This window comes from Bufo gargarizans, chromosome 1, assembly GCF_014858855.1.
Source record: "Bufo gargarizans isolate SCDJY-AF-19 chromosome 1, ASM1485885v1, whole genome shotgun sequence".
Taxonomy (NCBI): Eukaryota; Metazoa; Chordata; class Amphibia; order Anura; family Bufonidae; genus Bufo; species Bufo gargarizans.
This window is the reverse complement of record NC_058080.1, coordinates 242,611,578-242,624,423: the sequence shown is the minus strand read 5'-3', so window position 1 is coordinate 242,624,423 and position 12,846 is coordinate 242,611,578. Positions and strand designations below refer to the sequence as shown.

At 41.7% G+C, this 12,846-nt stretch overlaps 1 protein-coding gene across 1 annotated transcript in view; it reads left to right on the top strand.

Moving 5' to 3' along the window:
* The window catches only part of TSPAN5 (tetraspanin 5), a 205,394-nt gene extending 198,868 nt beyond the window's left edge, over positions 1–6,526 (top strand). The window contains exon 8 of the mRNA XM_044302279.1: positions 737–6,526. Coding sequence (XP_044158214.1) covers positions 737–802 — 66 coding nt within the window. The 3' untranslated portion in view covers positions 803–6,526. The remainder of the gene's footprint in view (positions 1–736) is intronic.
* The last annotated feature ends 6,320 nt before the right edge of the window (positions 6,527–12,846 follow it).

The window sequence follows — 12,846 nt, the reverse complement described above, 5'->3', positions numbered from 1 at the left end:
CCACATTGTGTCCCCTCACAGTAGTAATATCCGCATTTTGCCTCCTTCAAGTTAGTAATGCCCACATTGTGCCCCTCAGTGGTATTATCCACATTGTGCTCCATCACAGTAGTTATGCCCACATTGTGCCCCTCACAGTAGTAATCCCCACATTGTACCCATTCACAGTAGTTACAGTATGCCTACATTGTGCCCTCTCACAGTAGTTATTAAACAGTTCAACATTATCCATTGTGCATCCTTTTGTAGTAATGTCCACGTTGCCCCTTTCAGTAATGCCCCCCATCCCACAAATACTCACCTGTTTCCCTGATGATCCAACGCTTGCCAGTCATACACACATCACGCTGCTGGGCTGTGTAGGAGGAGGCTGATTACCAGGCCTGCACGCTCCTCCTACACAGCCCAGCACTGAGATGTGTGACCTTCTGGGGAGTGCTACAGCTCATCTGAACATTGAAGCAGCAAGTCGACAGCTCCCTGCTCTACCATCTAAATAAACTTTCCCAGGGTCCCCCTCAACCCTCTGTGCCCAGGGCAAGTGCCCTGCTCACCCTGCCTCGCTATGCCCCTGGATTCTGAACATGTATGGACACTTGGTGGGCCTGTATGCTTTAAAATGCCTGGGCTGATCTTAATACCCAGTCTCAGTATGTAGAATAAATCCCCCTTTAAATTTTGAATTATATGTTATTATTTCACTTCATACAAGCATTTCTCTTTCTTCTTCCGACAGATTTTTGGCATATGTCTGGCTCAGAATTTGGTGAGTGACATTGAAGCTGTCAGGGCCAGTTGGTAAAGCTATTCCTCTAAAGACCAAGCTCGGCAGAAGACACTGGAAGCAGATACTGAGCCTGGCAGCTCAATACCGTGGTCCAGGGCCAAGAATGTTCACATCCCAATTTTGAGTGATGTAGGAGAATTCCTTGGCGGCTTTTTCATAACTAATGGCACAAGCTAATAGTGCAGATCGTTTCCCTGCAAAAAAAGCATTACAATGTTTACAGGGAAGTGACTGTGAACACAAACTATCCCGGAGCTTTTATTGTGTTTCTGATTGCATGTGGTAAGGTTTACAGAATATTTGTGAAAAGAGCATTATCTCACCATCGTGCAGCACACAATGAATGCACAAGTTTTGGCAGATGTATAATTCCTTTATTAATAGCACAACAGTCAGATATTTGATCAGCCTGGTATGCCTAACATGGTTACACTGTCCTGTATATACTACATGAGATGGCAGCTGGTACAGTATGTTGTTTCTAATTTTACAGTCTAGTTTAATAGACTGAGAGTGAGAAAAGCAGGCACATGGTGTCATGGCTGGCGGCTAATATGGACCCCATTAGACCAGAGATTCCACACTTCACAATTTGTTTGTACTTTTGATGGTGTTTTATGCTGTGTAACAATTCACTGATGGCAAGAAGCAACTATGTGTTTATGTGATCATTGCGCCTGTCCTTATAGTCCTATTAAACACATACAGTACTACCTTCACACAAAAATATTTCTCAGATTAAAAGTGTGTTAGAATGAAAGTATTTCGGAAAACACATTAAATTAGGTTCTGCTGTAATCTGACGTTTTCCAAGACCTTTGGTGCTAATATCTAACATATCAAATGCACCTCCTTGTGAATCAATTATTTTTCTGTGACAGATGAAAAGCTCAACTACAGTTTTATAGAAATCCTAAAAAAAAAAGACAGGTTGCCTAACAACACAAGTGCCTCCTCTTTCAGTGACTACTCTTGTTCTGCTGGACACAATGAAAAAAAACAGACTCCTTAAAGCGTCACTGAGGTTGCAACAAATTTTGCATTAATCAATAGTACAGCATGTGTACATGAGGAATAACATTATTTCTGGTAATTATATCCCTTGTATCTGGCATTTCTTTTTTTAGCAGTTTTCCTCTGTGCTTGCTGAATATTTGGTCTGTAGTTCTCTCAGACATGGTGAATGGAGATGAGGTGCTATCCACTGCACACACAGAAAGTAGAGGAGAATGTCCTTCCTAACCTTCTCTTATTCACTCAGAAGCAGCCCCAGTATAATGATGGGCATTACAGAGAAGTACTGACCTGTATTTTTGAGAATGAAGCACTTGTGCAGAGCTATAACCTTCCTCAGTAGCTGTGCAGTCTCTCTTTGTCTGTGCCTGTCTCCTCGGCTCCTGCTCACTCCTCCCTCCTCCTTTCCATAGACTTGCATTGACATGTGTAATATGATCCTCTTGCAGAAATCATCCATCCTGGAGGGAAAAGGCAATTTTTAAAGTGAAAAACAATTAGCAGGGTAACAGGAGAACTAGACATTTCTCACTGAAACATTACAAAGTTTCCTGTGGTCACTTGTACTATTGATTTATGCAAAGTTATGTGAAAATTTAGTGACCATTTAAGCCAGTGCTAGCATTCAATTTTTAATAAGGTCAACAACGTTTAACAAGTATTTTTCTGACTGAGGGCAAAAAAAATTATATTTTCTTTTGTGGGCTTTTTGGGACCAGTCTAGCATTCACAGTGCAGAGCAACAGACATCACAAAACAGGAAGTCCAATTATTGGTAGTAACTCCAAAAATCTGCACAGTTTATACCAAGTTTTAAAAGCACTTCACATGCTGGCAAGGATTTTCTACATAGTCTATGGATGGGAATTTTTTCTGTGCTTTTAAACAGGATGGGAGGTAAATCTACCGCATGGTGCTAGCTAGGAATATTGTAATTAGAGATGAGTTCATTTGCCCATTTTTATCTGTTCTCTAGATTGCAAATCTGTTCTCCTGCCATTAGGATGCACTTAGTGAATTGATTTGTTAGGTTTTGGTGAATATAATGATATTATAGGTAAATCGATTCTCCCATTATATTCTATATTAAATGACGAAGTTAGCTCCATCAAAGCAGGAGACTGTGTCACCTTAAAAGGGCTGTCCACGTTTGGGGGCCTTTGGGCCTGACCTCTCCGTTTTGCAGATGGAAGCATAGTTAGCTGCTCCCCGTCCCTGAGCTATGGCTCCTTTGGTCCGCAGCTGCCACTGACACATTCTGATCCCTCATGTCAGCATCCGGTTTGATGGGGGGTTCATATGTGCCACTGCAGCCAACGACTGGCCTCAGCAGTGATGTATCCTACAGGTGTCACGTGACCCATTAACATGACACATAAGCGATACATCACAGTCTTTGGCCGCAACAGCACTGGTGACCCCCGGGAGCATCAGTGGAAGCGGGGACTAAAGGAGCCAGTATCCAATGGCAGGGAGCAGGTCAGACCAAAAGGCCCCCAAATGTGTACAATCCTTTTAAGTGTGGGTTCACACATAGGTATTTAGTGGCATTTCTGTGCACTTTTGCTGTCTTACTAGCATTTTTGGCAGCTGTGTTTTTTGGTGCATTTCTTGCCATAAAAACACAAGCTACAGATGTTTGCTGAAAGTCTATTGACAGTATGAAACACAGGACACGTGTTTTGGGGGGTTCTTTTTGCAATTGGCGGTATTGATAATTAGGTGGCGTTTTTTGGGTCTCTGCCATTTGTTTAAAAATGCAGCATGTTGAAGCTTTGGTATTTTGACATCTCCTTGTCAGTAGTGAACAAAATGGCAGAAAAACGGTGTTCGCACAGTTTGTAAGACAAAATGCCACTGAAGAACTGCTTTGTAGTATGGAAAAAATATTAGCTGTTTCTATCACACTTTTGCATTGAGCAAAAGAACATCGATCATATTTGTGTGTGTGCCCTCAAGATGCTTTCACACAAAGTGTTTTTCCTGGCATTTTTTCCTTCAGAAAACACTGACCAGATTCTAAAACACTGAAAAAACACAAAATATTAAATTCATGGCCTTTTTGTTTTTCAAAAAGGCACAAACAATATGTGTGAAAGAAGCTGAAGGGTCCATTTACATAAGACCAATTATCGGGATCAAATGTTTCTACAAACATATGTTCTCAAATAATTGCCTTGCGAAACTATACTGCCGACCACTGGACAAAGAAGCAGACAAAGATTGGAAACCAACAGTTTGTTCTTGATCATCGCCCTATACTGTATATCAGCCCATAGCTTCATGCTACAAACAATCTGTACTGAAGATACCACATGCATGAGAGTAAGATTTTCAAAATACTAATTTACATGATGTGGAAAAAAATCCCAATTTTTCCACAAATCTAGTGCCCTGTCCATGGCAGATTTTGCATACAAATGGGGTAATTTATCAAACTGATGTAAAGTAGAACTGGCTTAGTTGCTCATGGTATCCAATCAGATTCCACCTTTCATTTTGACAGTGCCTTTGGAAAATGAAAGGTGGAATCTGATTGTTTGTCATGGCCAACTAAGCCAGATCTACTTTACAGTTTGATCAATGACCCAAAAAGTTTGCAGATTTTACACGACATCTCTTACTTAACATTTTTGACTAGTAAATATGCTACTGATTGTCATTCCTCTGCGTTTTTGTTTCATTGGGGAAAAAAAGTCTGCTGTGATGTTTTTACATGGGCTGGAAAATTAAAGAGGGCCTATCAGCACTATCTTGAAATATTTAAAGAGCTAAATATCAGAAAATTATGGGTACTTTTTTATTTCAAAAACAAAGATGCCCCTGCTCATATATTGTGCCTAGTATTTACGCTCGGTTCTAGTGAAGTGAATGCGGCTGAGCTGCAATGCCATATACAACCTGCAAGGAGTGGAGCTGTTTTTGGAAGAAAGCAGTCATTTAATTTGCATGTTTTATGCCAAATATCTAATCCCAGAGACAGAAGATCTTACTGTAGGCAAAAACTGAACGTATATTCAATTGTGTGTATGCTTAATCTGGGGCTACCATTTCCTTCTACTCATCAGTGGATGAGGATTTAAAGGGTTGTCTGGACCTTGAAAAAAATGGGGATGGGAAGGCATTGTGTGTGAGTGAATAAAACTAAAAAAAAAAAAAAAAACAACACACTCACTTGCTCTGGTCATCCCAGGTCCTGTGGCACCTCTGTCCCTATGGCTTCTGGTCCCAGCCTAGCTGGAAGTATGATGTACCGACTCATCACACATCACTGCTGCCAGCCAATCAGTGGCCTCAGCAGTGATGTTTGTAGAGACAGCATGTGACCGCTGAGCTCATGGATTGGCCGGCACTGGTGATGTGGGTGGAGCTGGCATTTCATGGCTACGACTGTAAGTGGCGAGTACAGAGATGCACCACAAAAATCAGGACAACCAGAGCAGGTGTTTTTCTCAAACATTCACCATTCCTGGCCATCCCCAATTTTTTTTCGAGGCACATCTTCCTTTAATGCTCCTCATAAAAGCTAATTAAGTATATTTAAAATAGTAATCACCATTTTATGTACTGATACATATAAAATCAAGTGATATGCCTGAATAAAGCAAGGAAGGATAATGACTTGTTTGCTTGGACAAGGTGAGCTTTGACAACTGTTCACATGCTGCAGTGCTGTGCAGCGGCCGTTGTTGCTTTGGTGGGGCCCAGTGCCAGGGTGGCTTTGCCAGACAGCTGTTTGACTACTGGGTCCCGCTACCTGTTGGTGTGGTGCTGCGGCACCTGTGGTCGGCGGGCAGCACTGCGCCAAATTTAGAGTAGGCTCCCACTCAAGGAGGCAACCTTGTTGTGGTGAGTGGGCCTATGCTTTTTTGATCAAATTGTATACCAATGCCTCATGTACAGTATGCAACATAGGGGTAGGTTTACTATATATTGCGCTAAATTATGCTGAGAAGCAGTTATTAGATCAAAGCATAGTATTGAGGATGTGCAATCCAGTTTCACTTTCTTATATTTTACATAAAGGAATAGGATGACCACAATTGTCTTGTGTAAGGGCAGATCCGGGACAGAAAACAGAACACTACTTTCTTATGAGTGCATTTTAGTGAAAATCACTGTGAAGACCAGTTAATATGCTTTCTAGTAAACTAAATGGCACCCCAAAATGCATGTGGTGGGAAGAACCTGTGAAGTCAACCCCCCCCCCCCCTTTCCCATTTCCACAAGAGGAACTACATTGAGTGACGAATTCAAGGATCACAGAAAGGGGGCAGAGAAAGAAACAGGCCCTTCTGTCCTGCACCATAATAGGGGTTCCATTGCTCTATGTATGTCACTGTTTTTTATATTATGTCCACGTGTTCTTCACTAAATAAATTGTATGCACAGGACATAAAATGAAAAGTGAATGTCCTTGTACAAATGATGACTACACAAGCACTGTTGGCCCTGTGCTAAGTGAATTATATTAGCTACATTTCAGGTCAGCCAGCTATGTCTCTCTCTTTTATACCGTTCTACATGTACAGTTATTTATCACTTGTTATCCTGTTGTGAGTCATTCTGAATGTTCTCACTTCTTTGAGGGTGATGGATGTTTTTTACCACTTTGACACAATGAAAGTACAGCTGTACAGTTTTTAAAGGACCAGGCACCTAGTGCAGCCTGGAATTGTTAATAGCTGTAATTACATATACAAAATAAAGACACAATGTGATGTGTTCTGTGCCGTATTATTTGTTCTTTTGTTACAAGCTTCATTGCCATGCAGATAAATGCCTTCATTTTCTCATGTTTATTGCCTGGAGGACCTGGAGCTTCACGGCAGATGCTCCAATGCTGGAGACAGGTGCAGTAAGAAAAAAAAACATTTTGTGTTCTGAAGACAGATAAGCCCATGTGTAATCTGGGCACTCACACATATTGATGCATATCCTTGCACAAAGATTTGGGTTTCTTGATCTTCTCCTGTGCTGTTTTCAAATGACAGATGCATTTCACAGGTCAAATTTGCTGAGCTTACCTATCCAAACTTTGTGAAGACAAAGGTGATTATTTATTGTTGTGGAAATTTTATTATGCGGACATTTTATCTTAGGATGTGTGTGTGTTTTTATAGATTATCATCTGTCTCCCTGTGTCGGATTTAGCCAAAGAACGCTCTAGCAGAGGGTACTTGGGTTGAATCGAGACCAGTGGTAAAACCGTCAGTATGAAAACCTTCTCATGGGCTTGGAGACGTGTTCTCAGTGTGTAGGGGGGCGTTTGCCGGTTTGTGAGCACTAAGTGCAATACACTGGGCTTCTTCCCTTCAAATGTCTATACACATTAGAGAAGTGAAGTCTGCATAACGAGAGATACATATTATACCTCTGCTGCGGCTTCGCTATCTCTTTCTGGATACATATCTGCTTTTAAGACATGCATATCTGCCTTGTCGGTATACTCGTACCGTATACTGACAATAGCCGTAGCAATGTCTCGCAGATAATCTCAAACCTATAAGAACCAGTAGATTGATCTTCATTAGATACTGGTCACTATTGAATGAGGTCCATGCTTACAGTGATGGGGGTGGGTGGCCACCTGGCTGGTCAGGCAATGGACATGACTCATCCTTCCTTATACAGGGATGGGGTGTGTGCATTGTCTGTCCAGCCACATTGATTGCCCTTCCCTGTCCTTTGTCATGTCATCACTTCCTGTATGTTATCACTTCCTGTATCCTTGTCTTGGGCTAGCCCCTTTTTACACCTTTTGTGAGTAAATAAAAGAAACAGACTGGGCAGGGAGGAGGGGAGTTGCTCAGGAGAATTTAAGCAAGATGATAACACCTGGGTCTGCTGAGGGAAGAGAGATTTACCAATTTCCTTACACAAAGTTTGATGCGAGCAGATTACAACCATTAATATTTCTACAACAGTTTGGCGAGTTCAGTTAGGAAGATAATTTTTTTCCCCCGTTATCAGCAGAACTTAAAGGAGACACAGCTTAATTTTCAAAAAGCAAAAAAGGCCGGCATAAGGTAATATCCTTTTCCTTACTCTCATTTTTGAGAAAGTTTTGCTCTTTGTAAACTGAAATCTGTGTACTCCAATCTGCTGATATCAGAAAAAAATCTATTTAAAGAACCTTTTGGTGTATGTGGTTATCTGCTGCGTCAAGGGGTGTAAAGATAAGGTAAGCGCTTTTCCGTTGTGTTGATTGTATGGAGGTTGTATGATGAGATAGTGTGCTGAGCAGTAAAGGGTATTGTGTTTTATTTTGTAACTTCTTAACTTTTATGTTACTGTGATTTTGTAAGAGGCGATTTTATAGAGGTTTATAGAGGCAGAAATTGGTTTTAGTGTTTGTACATTAGAGACAGCATTTGGAGAGTATTTTTATATTGTTAACCTGTAAATCACCCACAGAGTGGAGGTTTTGCTCTAGTTTCGGGGGTAGGGAACAGGGAATATAGAAACTGTTTCTATTGCTGGATATTGTAGACACTATCTTGATTTCCTTTGTGTGATGACCATGTGGCTTGTCGGCCATCTTTAAGACGTGTGGTTTGTTGGCTATCTTAGTTAGTTTGCTATAGAAAGCGATTTGGTTGTTTTTGCCTGAAATGTTAGTTTTGTACAGAATAGTTATCTTGTCTTTTTGTAACCTTTCAGTTGTACAGTTCGATATTGTTTTGATAAGTTTTGTGCGGGATATTAGTGGAGTGTTCGGATATGGTATAGCGCAGTGACCAGTCTGATACAGGAATCATTGTGTGAGCATTAGTGGCAGTTTAGCGGTGAAATCGTCCTATAGTTGATGATTCTGCTTAATGTTTGTATATCTGTGGCTGTTACACTGAATTGTAGACTTGTTTGGCATAATTAATACGGGTACTACAGTGTAGAAAGGTTCTGTGCCAAAAGTATTGGGACAACTCCTAGAAATTGGTACTAGTGTTTTGTTTTTTGTAGCAACCATTGTGGTGTTTGTTTTCTTGTGCAATGGAAAGTATTTTTAAAGAAGTTGCAAAGTTGAAGGACACAGCGGCCATTCTTAAAGCTATGCAGGGATCTACTGATCCATGGCTGCAGGCTCAGAATTGTGTAGCAAACCTGATCGGTACCAAAAATGTGCAAAAAGAAAGGCAAGTATGCTCTGATCTTTGCTGCTGGGTGGCTAGCGGATAAATATCAGGAGCCTTGTAGGCTGAAGCGGAGTTTGGAAGGAGAAGTGGAAGATTTAAAAGTGGAAATTGTTAAATTGAGAACTCCTTGTCCAGCAGGCAGCTGAAGCTAGCTCTAATTACGAATGTACAGTCGTGGCCAAAAGTTTTGAAAATTACATGAATATTGGAAAAGTTTCTGCTTAAGTTTTTATAATAGCAATTTGCATATACTCCAGAATGTTATGAAGAGTGATCAGATGAATTGCATAGTCCTACTTTGCCATGAAAATTAACTTAATCCCCCAAAAAACTTTCCACTGCATTTCATTGCTGTCATTAAAGGACCTGCTGAGATCATTTCAGTAATCGTCTTGTTAACTCAGGTGAGAATGTTGACGAGCACAAGGAGATCATTATGTCAGGCTGATTGGGTTAAAATGGCAGACTTGACCTGTTAAAAGGAGGGTGATGCTTGAAATCATTGTTCTTCCATTGTTAACCATGGTGACCTGCAAAGAAATGTGTGCAGCCATCATTGCGTTGCATAAAAATGGCTTCACAGGCAAGGCTATTGTGGCTACTAAGATTGCACCTCAATTAACAATTTATAGGATCATCAAGAACTTCAAGGAAAGGGGTTCAATTCTTGTTAAGAAGGCTTTAGGACGTCCAAGAATGTCCAGCAAGCTCCAGGATCGTCTCCTAAAGAGGATTCAGCTGTGGGATCGGAGTGCCACCAGTGCAGAGCTTGCTCAGGAATGGCAGCAGGCAGGTGTGAGCGCATCTGCACGCACAGTGAGGCGAAGACTTTTGGAAGATGGCCTGGTGTCAAGAAGGCAAAAGTGATAACTAAGTGGCTCGGGGACCAAAAGTTGACATTTTGGGTCCATGGCCTGGAAACTCCCCAGATCTTAATGCCATTGAGAACTTGTGGTCAATCCTCAAGAAGTGGGTGGACAAACAAAAACCCACTAATTCTGACAAACTCCAAGAAGTGATTATGAAAGAATGGGTTGCTATCAGTCAGGAATTGGCCCAGAAGTTGATTGAGAGCATGCCCAGTCGAATTGCAGAGGTCCTGAAAAATGAAGGGCCAACACTGCAAATACTGACTCTGCATAAATGTCATGTAATTGTCGATAAAAGCCTTTGAAACGTATGAAGTGTGTGTAATTATATTTCACTACATCACTGAAACAAAGATCTAAAAGCAGTTTATCAGCAAACTGTGAAAACTAATATTTGTGTCATTCTCAAAACTTTTGGCCACGACTGTACTGTGAGGTGTAATATTGAGATGCGCAAGAAAAATGACTATTTATCTGACAGCCTGACGCATGCACAGGGTTATCGAAACAACTGTTGGAGAGTAATGTGTCTGGGATTAGAGGAAATGTATGGGCTGTAAGCATGGAGAAGTCTGAGGACTGTGGTTCAGATAGTGGAACAGACACAGGGATGGAGATGAACAATGTGTCTGACCCTGGAGTTGGAAGTATTAACACAAGGCCAGAAGATTCCTCAGATGAGTCCGTGGTAAGTGGACTCAATACAGATAGTAGTGTGGGATCTAGTATGGTTAATGTTTTGCGCCAAGTCAAATCACCATGTGCCAAGACAAGATATTGTGCAGGGAGACAAGCTATTCGTTGTTTTGCATGCAGGGAATACGGGCACATTGCACAATATTGTAACGTTGCTAATGGCAACAGACACAGGTATATTAAGTACCCCAGAACCACACCTAGAAGTAAAGTGGTTTATTCAGCAAGGTGGGGTAGTGGTCCTAGACATGGTTCTTTGCAAAGGCAAGGTCATTTATCAATGAAGCAGAATTTAAATCACAATATGAACGGTAAAAATGTGATGCTCAGAGAGGAAAGAGATCGGTTCTTGGAATTCAGTTTCTAATTTTTGTGTGCCAAAGAAGGGTACATTAAGGTCTTTGTAAACCATTTTAACTCTTAAGACCTAATTTAAATAGATTTTTCCTTCCCCTAGGAAAAAACGGTTTTGGGACCTTGTGATGTTCTTGCTTCTCTGGTAAAATGAATCTGAAGCTGTTTAGGGCTGGGCAAATTAACATTTTCAATGACTGGGTGGGTAGAAATTCACTTGTACGGATTCAGGTGAACCCTCCAAGACATTGATTTGTTAATTCAGTACTATACAGTTAAATGTGTTCCAGATGGTATTTGTATTTGGGTCTCAGTTTTAAGTTGACATAAAATTTTTACCGAATCTCAATGTATATAGCAAGACTGTAACTGAAGTTTTCTATGTTGTTTGTTTTTCTCTCCTGTTTACAGGTCTTCTACTAATCCTTTTTTTTTAAAGTTTTTTATTGAAGTTTTTTTTCTTCAGTTTTTCCTTATTTACCAACCCATTTTTATTTTAAGTCTATTATTAATTTTTTTCCTTTTTCATATTTTGGCATCTTTTTCGGTTTCATTTCCAGTTGTTTTTGTCTATTTTGACTGTAATATAATAGCAGTTAGTTTTCTGCAAGCGTGTGTTAGGCCTACAGCGTCTACTCTGCCAACTTCTGCCAGTGCCACTCATATCTGGTGTCACACACAGTAGCTTGCATAAAAAAATAATAATAATAATTTGACTGCAATATAATAGCAGTTAGTTTTCTGCAAGCGTGTATGATAGGCCTATAGCGTCTACTCTGCCAACTACTGCCAGTGCACAGTGCCACTCATATCTGGTGTCACAGTAGCTTGCACGCATAGTACAACTAAACTAATCTAAAAAAAAATGACAGGCAGAGGCAGGCCACCCTGCAGGGGCCGTCATGGTCGTGGTGCTGTGATTCCCTTTGGCCCTAGACTAATGCCCAGTGTTCAGAGGCCACGTACCCTGAACTCGAAAAGTTCTGAGGACATAGTTAACTGACTAACACAGGACACCCAATCTTCTACAGCTTCCACTCAGAACCTTGACGCACCCATCCTCCAGCTCAGCTTTGGGCACCTCTCAAGTTACCACTCGTCCACATGCCGCCACCACCAACACTAGCACCACAGCTGCTTCACTTGATCTGTCAGAGGAGTTATTTACACATCAGTTGGAAGAAATGAGTGATGCGCAACCATTATTGCCAGAGGATGTAGATAACAGGGATATGTCTCAGTCAGGCAGCATTACACACATGGACGTATGGTGTGATGATGTTGTACCCGCTGCTGCTTCCTTTGCTGAGTTGTCAGATACAAGTGAAGCAGTTGATGATGATGATGTGTCCGTGGATGTCATGTGGGTGCCTGCTCAAGAGAAGAAGATGGGGAGACAGAGAGGAGGAGGAGACGAGTTGGAAGCAGGGGGAGGTCGTCGCAAGGAGCTAGTGGCACAGTCAGACAGCATGTATCGGCACTTGGGGGTCAGCCAGACAGCACGCCAATCAACGCATGCTGTTGCCACCAACAGAATGCTGTCATTGCAAAGCTCAGCAGTGTGGCATTTTTTTTGTGTGTCTGCCAAAAGAAACTGAGTCGTGGTAAGTCCAACACCCACCTAGGTACACCTGCTTTGCGAAGGCACATGATCTCACATCACAAACGCCTATGGGATCAACACATGAGTACAAGCAGCACACAAACTCAACGCCACCATCCTCCTCCTGGTCCAGCATCTTCAGCCACGTCAACCACTGCTGTCCTCCTTGCCCCCTCTCAACCACCCGCCACTCCGCCTTGAGCAGTTCCTGCTCATCTGCCCACAGTCAGGTGTCTGTCAAGGAGATGTTTGAGCATAATGTCAGAGTCACCCCCTTGCCCAGCGTCTGACAGCTGGCTTTTCGGAACTCTTAGCCCGCCAGCTTTTACCATACAAGCCGGTGGAGTCTGAGGCCTTCAAAAGGAAGTCATGGCATGTCTGGCACAC